General features: G+C 49.9%; 1 protein-coding gene across 1 annotated transcript in view; it reads left to right on the forward strand.

The window, feature by feature from the left end:
* The first annotated feature begins 881 nt into the window (after positions 1–881).
* The window catches only part of HTRA1 (HtrA serine peptidase 1), a 50,036-nt gene continuing 23,705 nt past the window's right edge, over positions 882–27,212 (forward strand). Inside the window, exons 1-3 of the mRNA XM_072972045.1 lie at positions 882–1,495; positions 26,429–26,528; positions 26,957–27,161. Coding sequence (XP_072828146.1) covers positions 901–1,495; positions 26,429–26,528; positions 26,957–27,161 — 900 coding nt within the window. The 5' untranslated portion in view covers positions 882–900. The remainder of the gene's footprint in view (positions 1,496–26,428; positions 26,529–26,956; positions 27,162–27,212) is intronic.

A 27,212-nucleotide genomic window follows, 5' to 3' on the forward strand; every position in this document is an offset into this window, starting at 1 on the left:
CCACTGCTCCTCCTGGGGACGCCGAGACTGGCATCTGTCCCAAATGATGCACTGAGGTCTCTCAAGTGCAAGATCAAAGGCGAACTCTTCCATTTAATAACAACAATGTATTGAGAAAATCATGCACGTGGTGAAAAATTCAAACACTACAACGCCCCTCTCCCACCCAAGAATCCCCCGCCGAGTCCGCGCATTATCAGCTTCTCGCGTTTCCTTCCGGAGCTGTTCCGTGCATGTACAAGCACGCATCCCACCCATAACAACTTTTCAAAAGAATCTCATTCTGAAGATTATATTCTAATTACTTCTGCTCTTCTCTTTCTTTCACTTAACGGTGGGTTTGGGCGCTGGCTTTCTGCCAGGTCCACGGGCCCCGCCTTCCTTGTACAGCTGCACAGGGTCCACGGTCACGGTCTCGCGTGCCGAGCACTGGGGTCAGTTCCAGAGAGGTGCTCGTCCTCCTTCTCTGGAGCGCGTGACCGGGGCGAGCGGTGTCACCGCCGCCCGGGGTCTGGGCCACGGCCCCTCCCGCGGCCGGGGCGGGTCCCCAACTCGCCACTTTGCGGGAACTTTCCCGGGCGCTCGCGCGCGGGGCCGCCGCCGGTTCCCCTGTGTAGAGCCTCTTTTTCGTTTTAAGGTCGCGAGTCGCGGGGAGGGAAACCGCGAAAGGAGGCTACGTGGGAAGCGCAGACCGGGAAACCGAGCCCCGAGAGCCGGCTGACCCACCCGCGCGCCGCCCCGCCCGCGCCCACGAGCCGCGCCGTGCCCAGGCGTGCCCGCCCTGCCCCCGCCGCGGGCGGTCCCCGCTCCAGCCGCCCGCCCGCCCTCCCGCCATCCGGCCGGCCCCCCTCCCGGGCGCCGTGCCCGTCCCCAAGGCGGCTCGTCACCGCCGCGAGGCCAATGGGCTGGGCCGCGCGGCCGCGCGCACTCGCACCCGCTCGCTCCGAGTCCCTCCCGCGCTCTCCCCGGCGCTGCTCTCCGGCCCTCGCCCAGCCCGCCGCCGCCGCCGCCGTCGGAGCCGCCATGCAGCCCCCGCGCGCCTCGTTCCTCCCGCTGCTGCTGCTGCTGCTCGCGGCGCCCGGCTCCGCGCTGCCTCCTCGGTCCGGCCGCTCGGCGCCCGGCGCCGCCGGGTGTCCGGAGCGCTGCGAGCCCTCGCGCTGCGCCCCGCCGCCGGGACACTGCGAGGGCGGCCGCGTCCGCGACGCGTGCGGCTGCTGCGAGGTGTGCGGCGCGCCCGAGGGGGCCGAGTGCGGTCTGCAGGAGGGTCCGTGCGGCGAGGGGCTGCAGTGCGTGGTGCCCTTCGGGGTGCCGGCCTCGGCCACGGTGCGGCGGCGCGCGCAGGCCGGCCTCTGCGTGTGCGCCAGCAGCGAGCCGGTGTGCGGCAGCGACGCCAAAACCTACGGCAACCTGTGCCAGTTGCGCGCCGCCAGCCGCCGCTCCGAGAGTCTGCACCAGCCGCCGGTCATCGTCCTGCAGCGCGGCGCCTGCGGCCAAGGTACCTGCACTCCGGGAGCTCCCGGGTCTCCCTGTCCCGGCCCCGACCCGGCCCGCGGGACTGACGGGCTGGCCGACGGACAGCGAAGTGTTGAGGGGTGTTCCGAGTACCCACTGGCTGGGAGAGGCGGGCATTGGCCCCGGGGTGGCAGCGTTCCGCTGGCTTCCTCGGAACCGAGCTTTGCACCTAGCCCAGGGTCGGTTCCGCGCGCGTCGGGTCCTGGCCGCGCTCTGTCCCTAAGCCCGGAGCCTCGGTGACGGGACATCCCGCCCAATGGCTGGCTGCTGGGTGCCCCGCGGGGAACCACACTGCATCAGGGCCCGGGGGACAAACGAGACAGGAATGTAGGCATAAAGAGAGTTGAGAAGTTCGGGGCTGGGAAAGGTGCCTTGGACTGAGCGAGCCCGAGGCGTTGGGACAAGGACTAATTTCTGGGGCTTTCCCTTCCTTCTCTGCATCTGCGCCCCTCCCCCCTTTAAGATTAAGCATGCATTCATTTTTTTAAAATTACTTATCCTGTCACTGAAAACTTTAACTTTCTGTTTAAAAGTAACAGTACTGCCCGTCCAGCTCCCCAGTTTCCCCAGGTGACCCCCTGGGCAGGCACCGGTTTACTCCCGCGAGCATTGTAGCGGCGTCGCTGACTGCTTTGCTTCCCGTTTTGAGCCAACTCTACAAAAATGAAAGTGACTCCTTTTGAATTAGCTGAACGTGGCAATGGATCACGAAAAATGCAGAGGCAGGGGTTGGTGGGGGGGAGGGTTAGGGATGAGGAAGAAGTGTACATCTTTCCCTCTTTACGCATCTTTTCTCTATCAACAAGACCGGTCTTGGCGGAGGAGGTGGTGGTGATGGGGCGAAGGGTGGAGCGAGCGTCTAACTCTCTCGCGGGACCTTCCGGAGAGATGCTTCTGCTCTCCAGTCAGAGAGACCATGTGGAAAAACAATACGGAGCTCAGCGTTGGCCAATCCAGCGGGGAAGGGACGGGCCAGCCCTGCTTGGCAGTGCACTTGGCTGCAGCCACACGCTGCCTCCTCACCGCGGCCAGTGCATGGAAAGGGAAAGCGGGGAGCCCAGCGTGAGAGGCTGGTCTAGATTTTCTTTGTAGGAATATAATGCGGCCGTAGGGCCTGGCACAGTTTGACTGACACAGAGAGGAAGGTGCTAGAATGGGGTAGGTGACAGAGATGGTGTATTCCAGCAGCAGGGGAGCAGAGAGCCAGCCTCCGCCCTCAGGAAACAGACTGGTTAGAGGGTGGAGGAGAGTTATGCTGGAGAGAAGGGACCCTGCGGCGTCTGAGGTATGGGCATGAAAACACGTGCTGAGTCCGAGCGCCAGGCGTGTTACAGGTGTGACCCCACTTGGCGTTCACCACCTGGCGAGGAGGGAGCCTCTGCTGTCATTCTCACTTAAGGGTGGGGGAACTACTTGCCCAAGGCCACTCATCTGGAATTTGAACCTCCAGACAGTCTTACTCAAAAGCAACCCAGTGCTTAACTCAAGGCTGGGGAAGAGAGGTCAGGCAGGGTAAAGGAAGTTTCTGGGGGGGAAGGGGCGGGGAGGGCAGGAAGTGCATCCCAGGTGGCCTGGGGAGAAGGCTGAGCAAAGTCTTGTTTGGGAGGTGGTGAATAGATTGGTGTGGCTGGGAATGATTGGGGAAGGCATCCAGAGTGACCCGGCTGTTGGCACAGAGCACCGGGGCCGAAAAGGCTGGCCTGTGCTACGCGTACTCAGATGTTCTTGAACCGGGGCAGCTCAAAAAAAAAAAAAAAAAATCCTGGATAGGACCAGCCTAGTGGCGGAATGCAGAATGTACCAGGGCGCGGAGTTAGGGCTAGTGCAATAGTCTGGGCGTGAGGTGATGACTTTAAAAAAGCACATTGTACGCTTTTGTCAAAAACAAGTCAGCTGTTACTGTTTGGAGTCTCGCTGCGCGGGGTCTGGGGTAACTGGCACTGTCCAAACACCTAATTTATTGCCAGTGAGGTGGAGTCACTTAGCAGCCCTTGGAGTTGGCAGAGTTGTTAATAGTCACCATGTGAAGGGAAACAGGTCCTCTCCCACTGGCCATCAGGCCCGCGGCAGGCTCCTGGGAGAGCCAGTGTGGGGACAGCCATGGAAGGATAAGCTTGGCGGTCTAGAAAGGCTGGAGAGACAGACAGGGTGCAAAGCCATGTTCCTCTGTCCCTCTTTCTTCCTGCAAATATTTACTGAGCACTGCAGTGCGCCCGGCACTGCTTGTGTGTGTCTGCCTGGCACATTGGGGCACCTGGCAGGTAGGTGGGTGGATGATGAATGAATAAGTGAATGAATGGAGAAACAAGAGGTGCTGGAGATACACGGCCACCCAGTCTTTCCTCAATGGAAAGCTTCGCTTTTGCTGCCCTTCTCCCTTCATCGAACACTCCACCCACCCTTGACTTCCCGGAGGTACCTCTGAGGACAGGAGCCTGGGAGCCAAGACTTCATTCAGTGGAAGCCCTGCCCACGAGCAGGTCACCTGACGTCATTGTTAAATGCGGTGAATTGGCCGCCGGCTCTGGCTGAGAGGCTTGGCAGGAGCGCTGTTTTAGCTGGAGTGGACATGGGAGGCCTTACGGAGGAGGTGCTGTTGGACTAGAAGCCTGGAGTTGGAGCGAGGATGTGGAGAAGGAGCTCCCCAGACAGGAGCGGCTCCACGACTCACAGGATCGTGAGGAGGGCTTTTCTGGAGCAGAGAGCCAGGCGGACAGGAGGGAGGAAATGCCAGCAAGGGGCACCCGGGAGCCACAGTGGATCGTTGGATGGCGAATGTGTCACCATCCAAAGGAAAGCCCTTTTATCTATAAGCTGTTTAACAAAGACTTCAGAGAGAGCCTCTAATCATGGTGCTGGAAATGTGCCGGCAAATCATCTATTTCAGAAATCAGCGCTGCTGTCAGGGTTTGGATGAGAAAGTAGATGGTTATACCACAGAACAAAGCTGTCATCTGCCACCAGGAGCAGTTTGGATTAGTTTAATGCAAAAATTACACACCAGTCAGGGGATTACAAAAAAGAAAGAAATTGCAATTAATAATAGTCTGATAGTGAGGGCTCACATACATTTTGTGCTTGTTATGTGCCAGGTACGTGTTAACCCATTTGGTTCTGTCTCACCACCCGGGGAGGGTGTCCTGCAGTCCTTCCTGTGTTATAGCTGGGAGAGAGAGTCCTAGAGCAGCACCTCGCCCAGGACTGGAACCCATGCATCTGGTCCACAGCCCATTCATAATCACCATGCTGTGCTGTTGACAGAGAAACTGAGATTATAAGCCAACCCCAGCTAAGCTGAAGCTAATAGCTGAAATAAACAGTGCTCCAGATGGCCGTGGCCTTGAGATGAAATATAGGACACAACACAGCTCTCTCTCCATCAGTGCGGGGGCTGGAGGACACTGTGGCCCCCAGTTGCCTTCAAGGCAGCCTTTGATGAAGGAAAGCAAAAAAGCAGAAGGGACTGTGATAAAGATGCTTGCAGACCAGAGCTCCAGGCCCCAACCTGCTCTTGGGGAGAGAAGGGTCTCTCTGGACTGCCAGACGTTGCAACAGACCAGCCAGAATGGGCAGCCTTGCAGATCTCTGCTAAAAATGGACAGGAAGCCAGGAAAGGAGCCTGAAAAAAACTCTACAAACTTCAGAAGTCTAGTCCGTTTCTCCTAGCACTCACTCTGGGAAAGCCCCCCTCAAACAGCAGCCCGCAGTCCCGAGGTCTCCAAGCCCAGGAACTCCCCATCCTGGTCTCACGCCAGGCCTGATGAGGGAGGGCTTCTGTAGGTGGAGGCCGGTCACGCCTTCCTGGTGCAGAACCACCACTGGCTTAGATGTCTTCTGAACAGTTTATAAGGCTTGGCTCACTCTGGTTGGTTGTCGTCTTTTATTCTCTGTTGGTTTTGCTCAAGAGTTGAAATATTAAGGTTTTATAAAATTAGTAAGCCAAGAGTATAGAAGCCAAGCGTTTGAGTAACTTCATTCCATCCAGAAGGGCCGTAAATAGGTTGCATTAGGGCTTAAAATAACTGCATTCAGCAAAAGATTATGGCCGGGACCATGAGCTAACTGCAGTCAGACGTCCGACAGCCTCGGGACTGCGGGGCTGGATCCTGAGTCCGTTTGCCGTTGTCTGCTCCTGGACGCAGTTTGATGCCTTGGATTGAGAAATCAGACTTTCCATGAGCTTATATTTCAAGTGAATAGCTCTGGTCAGGCTTAATTTGAAGAAGAAATCAAGCTTGGCAGTGGGTGAGGGTTCCTTGGAAGGGGTGGAGGGGGCGGCAGGGGGAGACTGGCCCTGACCCTTCCTAGGCTGTTACCTGGCCAGGTGACCAGCCCCCGACCTCTCAGAGCCTTGGCAATGAGGGGTTTGGACCACATCTCTCTGAGGGCTCTTCTTGCTGGAATGGTGTGTTATTCTTGTAGGAAAATGAGTCTCTGAAGAATTGTGGTAACCTCATCAGTGTTTTAGAGCCTGGGCTGGCGTCTTTAAGAGTTCTTTCTTTTTCTCTAATTATTGATGATTCAAGCCAAGGTTGGCGTTGAATGCCTTTGGCCCATCTTGGGCCTGGTGACCTTGCACTGCAACTTTGTGCCAACTGCTGAAGGTCCCTGGATGGCCACCGTGGTGACATGCCCAGCCCCAGGGTATAAGCTCTGTTGAACCTGGGGCCCCTTGCTGACCCGGGGGCTCTGAGGCGAGGCTGCATGGGTCCTCTGGAGAGAGAATCCCCCCACCCCGAGCCCTTTATCCTTCCTTCCCCATCTCCACTGAGAAACTGAGACATACAGCCATTCCAGATGCTTTTCCAGAAGGCTCCCTGAAGTGGCCGGAAGTTGGTGTGGCCCAGTGCTACTGGGTGACATGTGACTAGAGCCACTGACAGGTACCAGTGGACAACTCGCTGAAGGACAGAAATGAGTGGCAGCGAAGACACATGTCTGTTGCTGCTGGAAGGTTGCTGAGTCCAGCTTTCAGAATTAGTGACATGAGTGCTATTTCTTAATTCATTCAGAGCATTTATTGAGCACCTACTGTGTACTCAGAAGGTCCAAGTATAGGGAGTTAGAGGTGAGTAAAGCTGCGTAGCCTATGATCTCAAGGAGTTCGTAATAGGTCATATCATACCCGGCTTAAGGAGTCAGATCACCACTTTCTAAATGTGTGACTTGTATGTGACGAACTCTCCAAGTCTCTTCTTTCCTCATCAGTAAAGTCATAATAAAAATACATACATCGCATACACATGTCCCAGGATTGTCGAAAGATGGAAGCACTCAATTATATGTTCTTGGTGCTTAGAGCTGTGCCCAGTGCATTACTAGAACTGGGTCAATATTAGCTGTAATAACATTTACCATCACCATCCCCATCATGAAGACATCTAACAAGGAGTCAGCTCAGTGGAGAAGTGCAGTGAGGATGTCTCCCTGTGGATAAGGTGGGCAGGTGGCTTAAAGACGGCATCACAGAGAAGGAGGGTGATGTGGGACCTGTGTGCTGGAGGCTGCCTTAGAATTTGCCAGTAAATACGTTAGAAAATTTTCTCTGGGCAGAGGGAGTCAGATACCACCTTGGCTGTCACCTGCTGAAACCCCCAGTTGTTGTCTGGTTCGTCTGAGGCATGTGTGACTTCTCTTGAATGAAGAGCTGCGTGTCTGGAATCCCTGGGATTTTACAAATGTCACCCTGTTAACCCTCCCTTGAGTTGGTGATGCTCCAGAGACAGCGGTATATAGAAGCCCCAGGACCTTCTTGAATGATGGTTTGTTTGGTTTCCATGCTTTGGGACTTCTTCATGAGGAAAGATTTGTCACATCTTAAGGGAAAAAAAAATTTGGGAGTCTACTGATAACCTATTATTTTAGATTCCTAGGACAAAGTGTGAAGTCAGCGCATTCCGTAAAAACAATCCTCCACAGCATCACGTGACAGCAGCTGGTCCCTCACCAGGAGATAATCATGTCTCCTTGGGCACGTGATGGTTTTGGAAGGCATATTGTAGTGGCTGGAATTTTTGATAATTTTCAAATTTGAATAAGCCCTGTCTTAATGAGTCAGAGCCTTGTGCAATATTTTCAAACTTCAGGAAACATCTTTTTCATTAGTTGTGCAATCAGATCTTGAGAAGAAGACAGTAGGCCTGTCTGCATGATGAGCTGGGTGTTTTGTTTTTTTTTTCCTCAGAGTTTGGCGAGATTTGCAGTAGAGTTCCCTTTCACATTGTCTCGGGTGAGATTTTACTGGATCATCCAACAGTTGAGTCATCTCACACCCCATGACTAGGAGAGCCCTCTCTTTGGTGCCAATATTCCAAGTGGCAGTCACCGCTTGGTGGGGATGGATGGACACAGAGGCTTCTTCTGCCAGTTGGGGTTGCCCAGGCAGATGGCTGCCAGCTGGTACAGAGGAGAGAAGGCTCAGCATTCAGGGTCACATCTGCTTTTCTTTTTCTCTGGCAGAGTGAGCTGGCATGGGGTCGGGGAGTGGTAAGATAGGGGACGGGGTTCTCCAGCACAGCCGGCTGGTGGGAAACAGCACAGGGTAGAACAGGGACATGAAAGCTGCCACCGCTGGGTGTGTTCAGGGGGTTGGGTGTGTGCTTATTGTGTTACGGGCCAACCTTGTGCTTCCCTCATCGCCACCCAGGGAGGGAGGAGCGTTATCTCGTCCTCTAGCAGAGGAAATAGGTGAGGCTCCAAGAAGTGACCGATAATTGTCCAAGGTGACCCGGGAGGAGGACACAGAGTCAGGATCTGAGCCCAAGTTGACCTCACCCCCAGCTGCCCTCAAGACTTCTTTGACTCAAGTGTTACTTAAGAAGTGTGTTGTTTAATCTCCAGAGTCTTGGGGCTTTTCCAGCTCTCCTCTGTTATTTCTAGTTCAGTTTCATTGCAGTCTGAGAACATACTTTGTATGATTTCTGTTCTTTTAAATTTGTTAGGATGTGTTTTTGGGTCAAGAATGCGGTCTCTCTTGGTGAGTGTCCCATATGAACAGCAGCCTCTTCTCCTCTTGTCGTGTGGAGTGTTTCATAAGCCTCAGTTAGGTCTCGGGGATTGATAATGCTGTTCGGGTCAACTGTGTCCTTACTGATCATCTCCCTGCTTGGTCTGTCCATTCCTGGAAGATGAATGTTGAAGTTTCTGGAGTCCCTTCTCAAGCTCTGAACTGCCGTCTCCTTTATGGCCTCTGAGTGTTCCAGCCTCACCTTGGACCTTTTAGTTGCTAACTCCCTTTGGCCTCCATTTCCTCATCTACAACGAGGGGATAACAGTGCTGCCCAGGAGACCTCAGAAGGACACTGTGAGGGTCAGATGCGATAATGAGTGTGAAGGTGCTTTGTCAACTTTCGGTGCTGGAGCACTGTGGTTGCAAGGAATTAGGACCTTGAATTGGCAATTCCAGACTCTTCCAGGACTCCCGGGAGAACCAGCACCAAACACGGGATCCAGAAATATGGAGAAAATAATATGCTTCCTGGGTGCCAAGACCTGGGTCACCTCTGGGCTTGTCAAGCACTGACCTGTTTCAGGGAAGCCAAAAGCAGAGCTCACTACCATCATCTCCCATGGCAGAATGCTTTGGCTCAAAACACTAGCATCCAAATATTATACAGGGCACACAACCATCTCTTGTGCCTACATCCTAGAGAACACATGCTCCTTATCGGGGAAGCTGTAGTCTGTATTCTGAGCTCCTCAGGCTGAGTTCCTATTGGACATTTGTTGGTCAAGAAATGGCCCGAGTTGAGGTTTCTTAGATCCTAGTTTGACATTTCTCCACCAGTTTGACATTTTTGGCTCTGAAAAATGTAGCTCAGTATGGTTCAGCCCTCACTGGCAAACACCCAGGAGGAGAAGTCCGGTCATAGCACAGAAGGTACAGGAGGAAGGGCAAGAACCCGGGACCACCTAGAAGGGCCCCACGTGCTGTGACATCTTCCCATCTGTGGGGTTCTATAGTACTGTCGTCCAGGTCTCTTCTCTTGGAGTACCCACCGCTGGCCACCCATACAGTCCTCCGTCCTCTGAAAAGCATCGCTGTGCTCTCGCCTTCCACAGCCCGCCTCTAACCACATCAACTCCCCGTTTTCATGTTTTCTGGGATCTGATGGACAGAGACACCTCCTTCCCTGCAGAGATGCTCTTGACTGGCTGAAGCCACCAGTTGGCTTATGGACAGAATCCCAGAGCACAAAATCTAAGTGTGGAAGGTTCTCGCAGTTCCCATGGCCCAACCCGTCACTTTAGAGAGAGGCATCCAAAGGGAATATGACTCTCACAAGCTGTTTAGCTCATCGGGGAGGGAGGCAGGGTTGTTGGCCAGTGTGGACTCCGTCCTGAGGCCCAAGGCAGAGCCTTGGAGCCCTGCCCACCTCAGCTGCACCTTTCTGCTGGAGCTGGTGGGTATTTGGGACAGGCTAGGGGCCATGCACATGATTTTCCCAGGAGGCAGAGAAACAGTGGGTGCTTTCACTTAGTCTCCCACTAAACAATGATGCTGAAGAAAACTCCTCCCACCCCTCACCCCAAAAATCCCCTCTTTGGGTTGGAAGATGACCAAAAAGCTATGTAATGACTGACTTCTCATCTCAAGAGTTATAAGCACATATTAATGCCCTTGAACCAAAATTACAGTGCTCTTGCTGAAAGGAAAAGAAATCAGTATAAACAGCCAGGTAAATGTGCCAGATAAGTCAGCGCTGAGACGCTTCAATGTCTTTTATGCTGTGGTTAGATTTTCTTTGGGATAACTGTACCAAGATTTTCCTCTCTTAGCATAAAGGCTCTTTTTAACTTCTTTTCACTGTACTGTTCCGATATCATGAGAAATGCATTCATACATTTGATAGCATATTGCACTGTACCAGTTTTTTAAAAAAGTTATAAAGAGAACTTATTACATTGAAAATGAAAGAAGACAAAAGATGCAGGATTCCCCCATCATTCCAGCAGCTTCATCACTTCTGTCCCGAGCAGCACCATGCTTTGGTTTACTGGTCCCTCTTTGTGTCCATTTGGGCCCTGGTTGCTGTTGTAGACAATACAGAAACAAACGTTTTCATGTTCATGGTTATTTCTGCACTAGGGTGGTTCTTTTGGGATAGATCCTAAGAAGTGCAGTGGCTGGATGGAAGGGTGAGGACTTTCTATGTCCTTTGGTGTATGTTGCCAAATTATTTTCTAGGGGGTTGGACCCATATTCATTGCTCTCAGCTATAGAATTATCAACCTTCTAAATCACTGGAAGCTGGGGCAGCCAAGAAGAAATTCTCCCAAAAGAGATCCTTCAGAATAAATGGAATAGGATGGTACCAGCCGCTCTGCTCAGTCAGTAAATTACGTGGTCTGTCTTTAAGTGACTGTTATTCCCAGGTTGACTGATTTTAAAAGATAAGCAGCATTTGAGGTAGAATGAGAACTTTTAAAATTTGGTTTTGCTTGTGAATGGAGCTGTGATTACAGACTGACCGAAAGGGGATTGTGTGGTTGTCAGGTCAGCTGATCCAAAACTTGTGTTTTCAGCGATGGACCAGGACCAGCCAGGGGACGTGAAGGCCTGAGGTCACAAGCCTGGTTGTGTCAGAAACTCTGAGTCCCTGGCTGCCCAGCCCAGGGCTCTGTGCCCTGAGCCTCCCAGCTGCCAGCTCTGTCCAGGATGCAGGAGGAGGCCAGACCGTGTTTGTTTGGAAAAGTGAACAATATGTTTATTCAAATGTTTGTTTACACATAGACCAAAATATAATGTAGACCAAAATATAACATGAGCCGCATGTATAAAATACAGTTTTCTAGTAGCTACATTGAAGAAGTAAAAAGAAACAGTGATCCCTTTTTTCTTTTTTAATGCACTTCTATTGAGATACAATTCACGTGCCATAAAATTCACCCTTTCAGAGTGTGCAGTTGAGAATTTTTATGTGTCTACAGCGAGGTGCATCTATCATCACTATGTAATCCTAGAACAGTTTTATCACTCCAAAAAGTAACCCAGTACCCATTAGCAGCCACCCCATACTTCCCTTCTGCCCTAGGCAACCAGTAATCTGCTTTCTGTCTGTATGGATTTCCCTCCTCTGGACATTTAATGTAAAAGGAATCATGCACTTGTGGTCCTTTGTGACAAAGCCTGGGCTTCTTTCACTCAGCATAATGTGCTCATGTTGCAACGTGTATTCGAGCTTCATCTTGTTTTATGACCGAATAATATTCCGTGTGTGAATATAGGAAAGCCATGCTTTTATTTTATTTCCTCTTCCTGATGGGGAAACCCTAATCCCAGCCCCCAAAGTCACTTTGAAAGTCTAGATGGCTGAGGTGGCCCTGACTTGTTCTATCGGGAGACACTGGAGCATGGGACGCAGAAAGCCAGCCTTGAAAATGAGAGTATTCTGTACAGATGGGAATTATATGCTGGAAGGAAAAGATCAGGAAATGCACTTTTCAGACTTATTAGATCAGGTAACTTTTTCTGGAGCTGGCAAGGATGTTGGCAATGGTCTAGCCTACCCCCTCGTCTTACTGACGAGGTAACTGAGGCCCAGAGAGGGGAAATGGCTTGTCTTGGGTCTGAAAGCCCACTTTTCACTTCTCACGTGAGCCGAAGATTCCTTCTGACTTCTGTCTCAGTTTTACAAGTCCCCCTCATTCTCCTCCTCACACCTCGAGCAAATGGGCAGGGGATACTCCTGAGGAAGAATGGTCCCCTTCCTGGATGGAGGGTCTTGATTCACAGCCCCACCTCTATCTTCCCAGCTTCCTACCCCAAACCCCAGGCCCGCCCTCCTCCAGTGGGGGCCGTGGGAGGGTGGCTGCTGACAGCTCAGGAGCCTGTCCCAGACCCATTAATAAGCAGAACCATCACCTCCCAGCCCGCTGCTTGTGGCTGGACGATTCGGGAGCCTAAACTGCCCTGGCTCCTTCAGACACAACAGCCAGGAGGAGCTGGAGCGGGAAGAGAACCCAGCTGAGAAATCTGGGAAGGTCATGACCGGAGCCAGATGCTTATCAAGAGGAGAGTTAATAGCGTTTTTGTGGACTGAGCAGTCAGCCTTTTCCCCGAGGATAATAATAGACACCATGTCGGGCATCCAGGAGATTTCCGAAAAAAGACGTTGTGGGGTGAAATTGATGGGAAACTTTTCTCCTAATACATAAAATAGGTCAGCAAAGACGCTTAAAGGTGACAGTACCCACCAAATCCACATTCACCACAGGTTTACAAGCAAGGACCTTTTTTTTTTTGGCCAGTGAGACTGAAAAGTGATTATCAAAGACAGGCACCTTTAAACACAGACGCGTTGTTCTGGAAAAGCCACCTTTTCCTGGGAAAGTGGTTGCTGCAGAACCGGGCCGTGCTGGTAACTGACAGCCAGCTGGCCAGGTGCCCCGCCAAGCTCGTTCCTCACCCGCAGGCTGTCTTAGACTTGTTTGGGTGGCCCTTTCTCTTCCTTCACTTCACCTGCCCAAGTCTTTGCAGCACCATCGACAACAGCCTTGGCCCAGCCCCTGCAAACAGTCTCTTGCTCAGGGCACATGGATGTGGGGGACGGCTCTGCAGGCTGAGGTCTGGCGTCAGGTGAGCTTTTCCCATCCTGCGCCGTCTGGGAGACTGCAGTGGAAAGAGGGGCTGCCAGCGCTTGGATGTGCCAGTGTGGGCAGGAGACTGAGGCCGGGCGCCCAGGCTCTGCCGCCTTCCCTCTTTATTCATCGGGAGGGATGAAATGGGTCACACCTCGCTCTCCTGAATTTTATTTATTTCCGTGCAAATGGCAGGGAGTGCAGCGGCCCACCATTCCATTTTGAACCTTAAAGAAAAAAAAAAAACAGTTGCTACTTGTGAATTCAGTTTAAGAAAAATAGTAAACTGACTATACTGCAATTAAAAAAAATAAGAAAAGAAAAATAAGGCTGAGGGCCTTTGGCCATGGGAAGCTTGACTCCAAAGCTGCGTCTTTCCCATCTCTTTCTCCCTTTGATTTGCAGACAGCGGCCCCAGTGACGTGCGGGACTTTCAGGCTGATTTCAGACTTAAGCCGGCTGCCTTGGCCACAAGCGATGCCTTTCTCCTGCTGGTGCAATTTCTCTGCAGGGTTCAGAGAAACCTAGTTGCATGGGCCCCTCTGCCCTGGAATTTGCAGCCGCAGCACCGATTAGAATGGGGGTCTGGTTTTCTGGAATGTGCAAGGTCTCGCTTCTGTTTCTGCTGCCTTCACGGTCCAGACCAGCGCTGGGCCAGACTCTGGGTTGCTGCTATGGCTGACACGTCTCCTTGGAATTCAATGTAGTGGGACAGACAGAAGGCAGTCACTCAAACTGCAGACATGGAGAAAATGAGTCTTGCTGGGCATCTTTGCTGCATTCACTGGGTTGTGCTTTTCTTTCCTCCCCCAGTCCCCAGCTCTTGCCAAAGGAGGCCCCATCCCCTTTACACTTCATGCGTCATTACCCATTAGGAACCTGTTTAAATTGATTTCTCTCCTGACCCTCAGGGAGAAAGTAGTCAAAGTTCAGTGGAAGAGGAGGAAGCACTGTGTTTCTCCGCTGTCCTGGCTCCTTTCAGTGCAGCCTGCCTGCTGCTCTTTCTCCCCCTCCGCTGGGCTGGACTTCTCCTCTGCCTTCAAGGTAAATCTCAAATTCATCACGCAGACTCACAAAGAGAGCTTTTCTTAGTGAAAAAGCATCCCCTGTGCTCTCCCTGACGGTGGGCCAGCCCTTCTGCCAGCTGCGTGGTGTCAGGTTAGTTAACTGCTGGCCTGTCTCCTGGGCCTGTCGCCACACGCCTGCACACCTGGGTCAGGTGTCCCACCTGGACCTCGGGTGCTCGCGCTTGGCCAGGTTCTGGAAGCCATATTCCAGGCCTGCCACAAAGGTCCTGATGTGGGAGAAGCGTGGCGGGGCCCCGGCGGGCAGTGTAAGGCTCAGTCTTCTGGCTTCTTTTTCCGCGGTGCCAGCGGCTGGCTGTTGCAGGTGCCCCGCATCAGCCGGCCTTGGACTGCAGCCGCTCCTTCTCTCTGCTGCTTTGTCTCCCTGCAGGTACACCCCGGCCCCATCAGAAGTGTGGGGACCTTTGGCTCTGGGCAGTAGGCACAGGGGAAGTAGAGGGAAAAGCTTTGGATCCATCCCTGTGTCCCCTCCCCACCTGCACCCCCAGCCTTGCCAGGCTCCACGTGGCCTCTCTGTAAAAGAACAGAGTGGGTGAACGTGGGCCCCGGGCCCTTGTGACGATGTGCCTGGAGTGTGATAATTTCCTCCTGCTGGGATCCCTCTGGATTTGGGCCTGGATTTATTTAACATCCAGTAGCCTCTTTGTAGTTATGATCAATCTGACCGTACTGGGGACAAAGAAATGTCCGGACATGACCCCGGGACCACCTAAAGATGAGGAAGAGGACAGCCTCTGAACTGCAGCCCCATGGCAAAGAGTTCTAGGGTGTCGCTGGATTCTAGGTCTGAATCTAGGCTGGCACTTGGAGGATGGGGCTCCAGAAACTGGATCCCATATCAGGGGCGGGGGGAGAAGCTCCTGCTCGTGGTGTTGGGGCTGTGGGAGGGTGGCTGATGACAGCCAAGGAGTGTGTCCCAGACCCTTACTCAACTGAACCATCCTCAGTGGCTATTTAAAGTGTTCATGGCGCCCCACTGGGAGTCTGCTGTGTTTGTTCCTTTATTTACAGTTTCTGAGCCTGTAGGAGACTGGCTGGCTGTGTCTGCTGGTGGCCAAGAGAAATTTCCCAAGGCTTTTGGGCAAGACTTTGAATCTAGAGTAGTGGTGGGTCCCAGCTGGCATCTCAGGGTAATTACTTCTCCTGGTCCTTCATATGAAAATGGGAACATGTTTTTCATTGGCTTTCATTTCCAGCCTCCTCTGTGCAATGCATTTGTGTCCTTGCCTTCAAAAGAACTGTATTTCCTTTGTCACTTATACCCAATCCCACACCACAGAAAGGACGGGAGGCGTCAGGGGGACTGGGGCAAGTGCAGGAGGGTGGCTGCCCTGACCAGCCTGCCATAGTCCCTTGGTGAGCAGACCCTGGATGCATCCAGCCATCATTTTGGTGGAGTTTATTCCCATATTGTACTTTTCTCAGCATCCTGTCAGTTGTCAGGACTGGGCTGTGCTATGACTAGCAGTCTTTAAAATATGAGTATCTTTGCTGGCACTTAAAGTTGAAGAAATTAGGTTTAAAATCCTAAGTGAATTCTTCCCTTAACTCTGTGGAGCTGAGAGGGACCTTGGAAGCCACTAGGTTGAGCCTCCTTATTTTAAAGTGGAGCAGCCTTTGGTTTGAGGGGGCTGGCCTCACGGCCTGTGAGCTGTGCTCGGCATCCTAGGTCATGGGAGACGGGCACCTGCCTCCCAGCTCTTGGAGTGTTGCCTCCGCCCCTGTAGGCTGACTCCTGGGCTCAACCAGATTAAGGCAGCATCTCTATCAGGTCCTGAGCAAATGTGATGCTTCTCAGTATTTCATGGGCACTTTAGATTTTAAATCAAATGACTTTGGAATACAGGTAGGGCCGGTTTCACGGGTGTGCGACCTGTCCAGTCCCGCTGGACTTGCTTAGTAGGATGCTGCGTGGTTTAATGCTCTGCTGTGACTATCTTGGAATTCATAATAATTTTGAAACAAGGAGCCCCCACATTTTCCTTTTGCACTGGGCTCTGCAAATCATCTAGCTGGTCCTGAATATAGGACAGTGCATTAAAATGCAAGTGATTTGATCAATCCGCTCCTGCAGCTGATTTGAATTTGGGGAACATGCTGTTCCCGTTGAATAAAGGAGGATTCATCCCTTTTCCCTCGAATACACTGCGTTCTGTTTTCCAAATTAGCTCTACTTATCGATTCAGTTGAGAATTTGGAAGGCGCGATTGTTCTTGCTGGAAGCGAAGGTTGGGTCGTTAATCCTGAATCCTGGCTCTGAGTTCTCAGGCTTGGGAGTGGGAAGTGTGTTCCCACAACTGTGTGGGCCACAGGGGGCCGGAGGCTGGGGTGAAAGGGCTGGGACCTGGAAGCGAGGCCGCAGATGCAGAGCAAAGAGCTCCAGCCCAGGAGCCGGACAGATGGGGTCAGCCTCCTGCCTCTCCTGGTCCCCAGCTCTGAAGCTTTGAGCAACGTGCTTGACTTCTCTGAGCCTTAGTTTCCTCATCTCTCTGTAGACAGGGGAATCCACCCTGCAGGTTTGCAGGAATAACTAGAGAAAAATGTATTCGGTGCTGAGCATTGCGCTTGATGCACAGGGGATGCTCTGTAAATGCATGCTGTTATTCTTGCAGGTGTTAGTACTTTACCTCCAAGACTGAAAGTTGGGTAGGATCGACCAGCTGCTGGGGAGGGGAATAAGAGTTTTAGGCAGGAAGGGAAATAGATGTGAATGCAAGGAGGCGGGGTGGAGCGTGGTATTTCTGGAGGCCTGGCAAAAGGTTTGCAGGAGTGGAGATTGTGCATTAAGGTGTCTTGGGAGGCAGAGCTGGGGACTCAAAGCCACGTGCTGGAGTGGCTTGTGGGGGAGACAGGAGACAGGGGTGCCATGGGGTCCTGCAGTAAGTTCACACACCCCAAGTGGCAATTTTGTTGGGGGAGACTTCAAAAACAGGCCCGACCTGCCTGAGTTAGAATGTAAAGGTGGGATTCTGAGACGTTGCAGAAGTATGAGCGGAGCCTCGCGGAGGGGCTGAAATGTACCTGGGAGGCTGAGTGCAAGGCTGAGAGCTGGCAGGCGACCTCGTGGCCTCAAGATGGGCATGAGGTTTAGTGCTTTACCTGCTTCTCTCTCTCAGAACCCCCAGACCCCAGAAGAAACGGTCTTAGCTCCACGTTGCAGGAGGAGAGAGACCGAGGCTTGGACAGGGAGAGCCACTGCCTGAAGTGACCCAGCTGTGAGGGGCAGAGTCAGGACTGGAGTCACCCTGGAATTACAATGAACCTGGTGACCTTTCCCAGCCCTGCCAATCCTGCTAGAAGGAACTGGGGTGGCGATTCAGCTCAGCCCATCTCTCCCAGACACACTGAGTTTGTGAACCCGAGTTGCCATGCCAGGTGGCAGCTCAGCGTGGAGAAGGGAGAAGGGACGGAGCCGAGCGGCAGAGCATCCAGATCCAATTCTAGGATGACTGGAGCTGGGGCTGGGGCACCTGCGCTGACGTGGAGCAGGGGCTGCTCTGGAGGGCTCCCTTGGTCCTTCTAAAGCGGATCCGTCCCACGCTGGCCATGGTGACTGGTCGGTGACTGGCAGCCCGGCTGGTGTCCTGTAGGGGCAGCTCAGGTGTCCTGCTGGCCTGGTTCAGGCGTCTCCCTTCTACCCTGTGAGCCAGCCATGTGCTCTGGAGGGTCAGGGAGCCGCGAGGGTGCCCCGCCACCTGGGTGGGGATTGGCACGCCTACCTTTCCCCTGGCAGATCCAGGTTTGATGGGCTCTGAAACTTGTATGATTTGGGGCACCCTTTTTAAGAAAAAGAATTCAAAATTATGAACGCAACCTTAGGCATGGAAATGATTCTTTATTTAGATTGAAAAAACAAACTGCCACAAATTAAAATTGTATGAAGTGGGCAAATACTACAAACTCCACACAACCCAGAAAAATGTCATGATGTTGTTAGTAACTACCAGGTGGACCTTTACCTTTAAAATACTCCCCCCCTTCCCCTACTCTTCGGCTGTAGGCTCTTTGATCAGCTTTTCATGTGACATATTTTGTAATGTTTCCTATGGAGAGACAAGAATTATTATTATTATTACTCGTATTAGTAATTTAGTCTTTCCTGGCATACTTCTCTGCTGCCCACATACTTCCAGAATGGATCAGTGTGGTCCATATGTGTAACCTCTGGCCTCAGGTAGGGGAGCAAGCAGGGCGGCAGTGGCAGTGTCCCTGGAAACCATTTCTGTCCCAGGACAGGTAACTTAACTAGATGCAGAAGTGACTTCAAAGCACATGAATGTACATCATGAAACCCAGAGAAGATGATCCCCTTGGTTTTATTTTCCCTTCAGCCACGTTCCCAAATGCCCACAGCCTCTCGGACAGGATAGAAGATGTGTGACAGAGGGAATGAGACACTGCAGTTTAAATATTTTCCTTCTACAGTTGTCCCAGAAGCCTCTGACCACCGAATGCTTGGCTAGGGCCCTCGCAGGGCGAATGCGGGCTCTAAGCCGCAGCCTTGTTTACCTTTCCTGTGAATGCACTTCTGCTCCGAACTGTGGCAGCTGTGCCGGAGTCAGGATTATCTGCTGGAGAGAGTGCAAGAGACATCAGGCTGAGGTTCCCAAACTTGCATGGTTTGTGACACTCTTGGTGTCTGAGTAATTTTTCATGCCCCACCACCCACCCCAACCTGGGCCAACAGAAGGATTTGGCTGTTTCATTTGTCAAGTAATTAGGTCCCAACAACTTAATAAGTATTTGCATCCTTCCAACACAGTAGTCATTTGACAAAAAAAAGGAAAAAAAAAGACATTTTAATTGCATTATTCAATAACCACAATTACTTACAAGTGGTCAGTGTGCGCCTGTTGGCTGCCATACAGTCTCTCAAATCTTGGAACCAGATTGGACCCCACCACCCCATTTCCAGTTCAGCATTGATTTTTGTATGGTACTTGCTTTTAATCACAGTGACCACCAGAAATCCAAATCCACAAAGATACGGGATCATCAGAAGAACTTAGTGCAATCTGATTTCAACACTGTGAGCAACCTAAAGCTACTTCTCAGGGTGTCCGCCAGATACTTGACAGTCCAAGGTGTCAAGCAGCACTGTGTTTCCCCAGAAAACTTGGAATATCCTGTGGGTTTGCTGTGGCACTCTGGGGTGGCTCGCTGCAGAGTTTGAGAACCACGGCCTTAGGACTGGAAAGATTTCTTTCTTCTTGTGCCTCACATCTAATCTTTACCTGACATTTTTGCCATAAAGTTGAAAGAAACACACATTTCAATGCATTTAAAGCGCATGTGCAATTGTGTGCTAAACCTTTTTTGTTTTTGTTTTTCGGGGCGGGGAGGGTAATCAGGTTTATTTTATTTTTTTTAAGAGGAGGTACTGGGGATGCGCTCTGCCACTTGAGCTATACCCTCCGCCCTGAAACGTTTTGAGAGAAATACAGATAAAAGTCTGTCCTTTGATTCATGGTCTTCTCATTGTGATTTATATTTTCACTGCAACAAATTTTCTTCCCTGTGATAATGTGTGTCAAGTACTTCACTTAGTGCCTGGCTCTTATCAGTAAGCACTGAATAATGGAAGTGTCTCTTATTCAATTTTGATAATAATTATTGAAACTTAACACTATTGGGGGGCGTGTCCAGGACACGTGGTTCTCAAACTGTGTGTATATCTCTCTTGCTATACAGAAGTTGTTGAAAGTAGTTAAGAAGTATTATCTGTAAAACTCCAGGGATGATAGGTTCCAAGGAAGCAACATTTGTGGAGTTTTGTGCATGACTAGTAGTTCATAAAGAGGAAAGATGAATAATTTACTGTCTTTGGATGGGAACCTGGCAAATGTTGGCTACTCTTAATGGGTCATTTGTTAGGTTAAAAATCAGTAGTGATAAATATTTATTAGGTAAGTAGAAAGATCTGTCTTTTGTAAAATGTGACTCAACATTCTTCTAATCTTAGTTTTTCAGAATCTTTCTGTTTAAAATAAAACCATGTAGTATGTCATTCATGTTTTCTCTTTTTGAGAATTATTTTGATATCCTAGGTTCTTTGCTTCTCACGTAAATTTTAGAAATAGCTTATCAATTTCTACAAAAACTTCTGCTGGGATTTTCTTTGGGAGTATATTGAATCTGTAGAGCAATTTTAGGAAAATTGATAGCTTAGTAATAGCCTTTTGACCCCTAAGTATTTATTTAGGTTTTCTTTAATTCAGTTCAGCAGTGTTTTGCAGCTTTCGGTGTAAGGTCTTGCATATATTCTGTTAAATGTTTTCCTAAGTATTTAGTATTTTTGATGGTGTTATAATTGGTATTTTTAAAAATTTCAGTTTCTAATTGTTTACTGCTAATGCATAGAAATACAATTGATTGTGTGTATTGACCTGTTATTTTGTGATTTTGTGATGCTGATAAGCTCACTTATTCTAGGTAATATATTTATAGATTCTTCTTCTGTATAGGCCCTTATGTCATCTGCAAATAAAGACAGTTTTGTGTTCTCCTTTGCAATCTCTGTGCCTTTAATTTCTTTTTTTCTGGCTTTGTTCTGTCCAGGACTTCAGTAAAATGTTGAAAAAAAGGGGTACGAATGGATGTCCTTGTCTTGTTTCTGTTCAGAGGGAAAGTGTTAAATCCTTCACCATTAAGTATGATGCTAGTTTTAGGTTTTTCTGTTGATCCCTTTTATCAAAGGAGGAAATTCTCTTTCTGTTTGCTGAGTGTTTTTTTTTTTTTTTTTATCATGAATGGATATTCAGTTACGTCAGCTCTTCCTTTTGTATCTGTTGAGATGATTGGGTTTTCTTTTTTAGTATGTTACTGCATAAGTTACATTGTTAGGCTCTCAGACGCTCCAACTACCTTATTCATCCCTTCCTGGGATAAACCCCACCTGGTAATGATATGGTATCCTTTTTATTATATTGCTAAATTCTGCTGGTTAAAAAAAGTTAAGGACATTTAGTCTATGTTCATGTTGGATATTAGTCTATAATTTTCTTACAATATCTTTGGCTTTTATATTAGGGTGGTGCTGACTTTATAACGTAAGCTGAGCAGTGTTTCCCTTCTGTTTTTAGAGAAAGTTTGTGAAGTGTTATGTTGCTTCTTTCTTAACTGTTTGGTGGAATTCACCAATGAAGCCATATGGGCCTGACATTTTCTCTGTGGGAACATTTGTAACTATAAATACAATTTCTTTAATAGGTATGTAGGATTATTCAAGTTATCAATATCTTCTTGAGTGAGTTTTGATAAATTATGTCTTTAAAAGAAATTTGTCCATTTCACATAAGCTGTAGAATGTACGTGCGTAAGTTCATTCATAATACTCCCTTCTCCTGCTTTTAATGTCTGTAAGGTCTGCAGGGGTGATCTTTCTTTGATTCCTTATATTGATCATTTTTGCTTTTTCTCTTTTTTCATTAATCAAGAAGATAGAAAATACCTACCTTTCACTTTTCTGAATTCTGAATTGCCAGCTTTCTGAATGCCAGCTAATTCCAACTTTCTGTTCAATAGTGGAGCAGCTAGAAGGGCCAGGCCTCGACCCTGCTTGAGACCTCTCAGCCTCATTACCTTCCACCACGTCAGCTCTGGCCTAACTGAACCAGGCCCTCGCTTCGCAGAGTGGGTTGTGTTTGTCTCCTTCTGGTGCAGCTCATCTTCCGTTCATGCTGGATTCTTCTGCTGACCCAGCTCCTTGTCTCCGTCTGCGATGGCTGTGAGGTGCTCTCATAAGCTGGGCAACAGAGGTACACGTCACAGCCAGAAAGCTGGCCTGCCACACAGCTTCCCCCTGCTGCCTCTGCACTGGTGGCCACAATGGCCCTGTTGGGGGGCGTGTCCAGGACACGCATAAATGTGCCAAGGTGGGGAGAGTGGTTCTCCAGACGCCTTCACCTCTCCCTTCGCTTCTCTGCTGTGCCACTGAGGTGTGTGGTGCTCACACCTGTCCAGGGCTGCCCCTGAGCAGCACCTTCACCAGTTCCTTTTTTTTTTTTTTAATTTTTAAATCGTATGCCATGACTTGGCCAAGCACTTCAGCATATCCAGGAGCTCATAAAATCAGCACCAGAAACACATGGAGTAGGTGTTATCATCATTGCATTTTATGGACGAGGGGAGAAAACTTGGAGGCGTTAGTTCACACACTTAAGGTCACACAGCAAGTAAATCCAGGTGTCACACTCCAGTCCTTCTGAGACCAGAACCTGTGCTCTTGTTACGGAAACGACAGGCCAGTCAAGAAACAAGCACCACTCGGAGGGTTGGAGTACTCAGATGTATTACGCTGGCGGGCTTAGAGGGGCTTCTGCTCCGAAGCTCTGAGCACCTCCAAGAAGTGCGCATGAGGTTTTATAGGGTAAAGTACAAGTTTGGGGTATTCGGCCAATAGGCATGGAACAGCTTTAGCAGCATTATCATCACAAAAGTGGAGGTGGGGAGGCAGCAAACCAACATTCCAAAGCCAGATATGTATCTTTGAAAATCCAGCTGGCTAGCAAAAAAACATAAACAACAAACCAACACTAGTTAACTTAGATTTACAAGTTAGTCCAGCAGAACTCAGATCAGTATTTCAATACTTAGACTTGTGAGTTATCTTGTTAGCCCAGCCCAGCCTCTTCTTCACATTCCTAGACCTGTGAGTTATCTTGTTAGACCAGCCCAGCTTTTCCTTCACACTCTTACCCAGTCTCCCCATGCTGAGCGGCCTGGACACCCCAGCCTTTTGTCTGTTTGTATCACTCAGAAAGTGGGTCGTGGCAGAGCCAGCCTGGGTCCATCTCTGGGAATTTTCCGCCCAGGCAGACCCCTCGGGGAGGAAGACAGTTGACCTGCAGTTGAGATCAGAGCAGATGGGGCCAGCCAGGGTTTCTAAAGACCAGGAGGCAGCAGCGACTTCCCCTGGTTTGATGGACGACCTTTTAAATGGAGCAGGACCCTAGCACTGAGCCAAGCTGCTCTTAGCAACACTAGTCCTCATTCTGAGATCGCATTTGGAGAAGACAAACGCTTCTTCTTTGGCTCAACATTTTGCCCACCTTTGAACTCGTAGTTGGCAGTTCAGCTGTTTCTGCTCTATTTCATCCTCCCACTGACCGTGATCCACTGATGATGATAACAGAGGTCATTCGTTGCTTTTTCACCCAAGCTGCACAATCAAGGCTTGTCAGTGGAGCTTTTCAGTATGGTCTGTGCGCCCATTGCTCCTCCTTCCTGTTCACTCATCTGCAGAATTAGGAGAGTCCTGTGCCCAGTCGCAAATTCCACAAGCTCCTTATCTTGCTGTGGCATGTCGGAGTGAGAGGGAGACTCAGGGATTACATCATAGAATGTTGGAGAGGAATAGACTTCACAGCTCATTCTAGAGGTGGTTGGCCCCATTTTACAGACGGGAAATGGAGACCACCCAGTAGACTGTGGATGGAGCCCAGGCGTTCTAGTGTCCCGGCCAGCGTCCTCCCTACTCTCCCACATTGCTGTCCCAGGTGGGCAGGTCTAGGGCCACTTTCTCTAGGGTGTGAGAAAGCAACTGCTTCTCATTTTAGTTGGAAAAACCCATTCATTTTCACCCCTGATGTGGGCAGATTCTCCCAGGCCTATGTGGGAAGTAGAAAGAGGAAGTAAGTGAATGAGTTTTTAGTGGCAAGACTCTAGTAATTGTCCTTCTTGTGAGGATCTCAGAAACTCCATCCTTCCCTGGGGGTTGCTGGCCTTGTTAAAGGATTCAAACTGCTTTTGACCTTTCCCAGGGAGCTGGTCTAGGAAGCCCACATGCATCTGTTTACAGCTGCCTTTGGGTGATGTTCACCAGGTTCTGTGTCCAGGAGGAATGTTTCTGTCCCCTTATTTATGGCTCCCATTGGAGACTTAGGGAGAAACACCAATTAAACACAGCTACCCGGAATTCTGGGAGGGCAGCAGACACGGGTGGGGCCTGTATGAAACGGAATAGTTGTAGGTTTGGCCAGATTTGTCTGTGATTTATATAATCTCTTAAGAAAAGCTGGTATCTATGGAGAAGTCATTTATAGTTTATGAGCCTCAGTTTCCCTAAATATAACATGGGAACAGCATCTGATTTTCCTCTTCTACAGGAAGGGGACCATGTGAAAAGGTTTTGGAAGCAAAAGTAGTAAGAAAGATGCTATCATGACTTCTTGGAATCGGTTTATCTTGCTGAGTACTTGCAGGTCTTTTCCTGCCCCTTGGAAAAATCAAGCCATGCAAAAAGAGAGTGGATTCCAACCATGAAATAAAGCACGAGCCACATGGATCCCAGTCTCTGGGACCAAGAGAGGCCCTTTGTTCATCCACGGTCCCTCACTCACCTCCAGGAGGGAAAGCTTGGGAGGCTGCCCTGTGCCCAGTGGTCTTGAGCTGGAAAGCTGAGATCCGTCTGGACAGAAGCTGTGGTGTCCTAGGGTTGCCAGTGGACACGCAGCTCTGAGAGCCACAGGGACATGAGAAATGTCATAGCTTCCACAGTCACGAGCCCGGGGAATGGCTGTGCCCGCCTCGCAGAGGGAGGTGTGTGTGTACGTGTGAATTTATGTATGTGCGCGAATGTAAGAGTGTGTGTCTGAATGTGTGTTTCTGTGAGAGTCGGAGGGAGTCTGTGTGAGCTTGTATGCATGAGAGTGAGTGCATACATGTGTGTGGATGAGTGTATGTACGTGTGAGTGTGAGTGCTCATGAGTGTGTTTGTGTGAGTGTATGTGTGTGTATGTGTGTGCATGTGTGCATGTGTGTGTGTGTTGGGGACGGGGCGCACGGGCCCTTTGGTGAGCAGGGGCATTTTTGCAGGCCAGCGGTTCCCTCGTAAACTGTGGGCTCTTTGGGAGTCCTGCTGAGTGACCAGTGACAGGAGAGACCCTCTGTGGTGAATGATCAGCATTCTTTTCCTTTTATTTCCTGCCCATCATGGACCAATACTTTTGTAAAATATGCTAAAAATGAATTGCTACCAAGATGTAATTAAAAAGATACAGAATACCAGCCCCAATTTCAAATTTTTAGATGCAAGAGGCATAAAATTCCTCTGTCAAATTGCTCTGAAGGTTTCAGAAAGCTCCCTTTGAGTTTCTGCACGGGGCTGGGTGGTCACAGGGTGGCGGAGCCGCCCAGTGCTGCCCTGAGCTGGACCCACGGGCTGAGGCGGAGATGCGAGAAAGGCTGGGATGTGTGGGTCTTTAGCTGCAGACTAGCCTGGAACCCCTCTGATGTTCAAGCAGAGACTTAATGAAGGGTCTCAGCAGGTGGCATAGATTTGGGGCCAGAGTAAGAGGCTCAGGCTGCGCCTCCCAGCAATGCCACCTCTGCCACCTGCGTGCCAGCAAAGTGGGGGCTCTGGGACCCTGAGTCTCTGGTCCCTGAGCTCATTTCTGAGTCAGAAGCCATGGGTGTGTGCACCTGGCTGGTGATAGCTAATTTTTTGCTTTGCTGGGAGCCCGACATTGGATGTGTGATAGCTTTGTCTGAAAGTAGCTTTACAAATGCCCCCCATATGGGGATTCACTAATTATAGTGCATATATTTTATACAGAGAATTACAATCATTTGATTTTTCTTTTTTTCTCCAACAGTATCAAAGCGTGTCTTGTACCTTTTGGTCTGGGGTGTCTGGGGGTGGAGGGAGTGAACTGAATGGTCAAGGTGTGGTGGAAAACTGCTGTGGGGACAGACAGCGGGAAAGACACAATCTGCCTTTGTCTTAATGCTTTTTCATAATAGTCTTTTTAAAATCTGAAGCATCTGATGAGCATCCCATCAAAACAGCCTCAGCCTCCCCCCGATGGTGGTGATGTGCTGAGAAGGACCGTTTTGTGGTGCTGGGGAGTTGGGGAAGGGACCCTGGCAGAGGATGATGCCATTTCAAGGTGACCTTGGATGGCCAACTTTTTGAAATAGCCAGTAAGAGGTTCAGGTGTTTGCCGATGCCTCTGGCTCAACATTTTTGGGGTGAAATCTTTGAGCGCAAGGAAGTCAAGCAAAGGGGTCATCTTTGCTGGATTTTGCTGTCTTATCTGAGTGGGTATTTTCTCAATAGCCAGAAAGACTTTTGCAACTGAGCCCAGGTCTAGGATCTTGTCCTCACCTCCCTTCTGGTTCTAGAGACCTCTGTGCGCATCTTTTGGCTCCTCTAACCCACACCTTTCTCTAGGTGATCACAGCACAGGGCACCATAAATATCTTGTCTTTGTTAAGCATCTTAAATATCCTGTCTTTGTTTCTGTTCTCAGGGCAGGAAGATCCGAACAGTTTGCGCCATAAATACAACTTTATTGCCGACGTGGTGGAGAAGATTGCTCCTGCCGTGGTTCACATCGAACTGTTTCGCAAGTAAAGAGAGCCTTCTTTTTTTTCCCACTGCCTCTGAAGCTCCCACCAAAAACGCTGCCGTTAACAAAACATCAGAGCTATTTTTGAGACACTTTAAAGTGTCACTGAATATAGTCCTACAGGAAGATAAGCATTTCTCCCTTGGGATGTTTTCCTGTTTGACTATTTAAATCTACATTCTTGACCCTTCTAGATGTTTTAAGAACCTCTGGTTCTGAAGAGGTTCCCTAAGAATGTTTTCTAAGTGGAATTTTTAGATGCGTATCAAAGTCAGCCTAATATTCCATTTTTTTAAAGTTAAATAAACCCAATATATAAAGTAGCAATTGCTGGGTGTGTGTTGCTGTTACCAAACCAATTCATCAATGTGTCAAAGAATTGATTTTTAAGGTGTTTCAGCCTTAACTGGGTACCGTTTTTGGTTCTAGGCTCCCTTTTTCTAAGAGGGAGGTGCCGGTGGCCAGTGGGTCTGGGTTTATCGTGTCTGAAGATGGACTGATTGTAACAAATGCCCACGTGGTGACCAACAAGCATCGGGTCAAAGTTGAGCTGAAGAACGGTGCCACCTATGAAGCCAAAATCAAAGATGTGGATGAGAAGGCAGACATTGCACTGATCAAAATTGACCACCAGGTAAATGTGTTCCCACCTCCAGGACCACGTTCTCAGGTGCCTTGGCTAAAA

Source organism: Vicugna pacos, chromosome 11 (genome assembly GCF_048564905.1).
Source record: "Vicugna pacos chromosome 11, VicPac4, whole genome shotgun sequence".
Classification (NCBI taxonomy): domain Eukaryota; kingdom Metazoa; phylum Chordata; class Mammalia; order Artiodactyla; family Camelidae; genus Vicugna; species Vicugna pacos.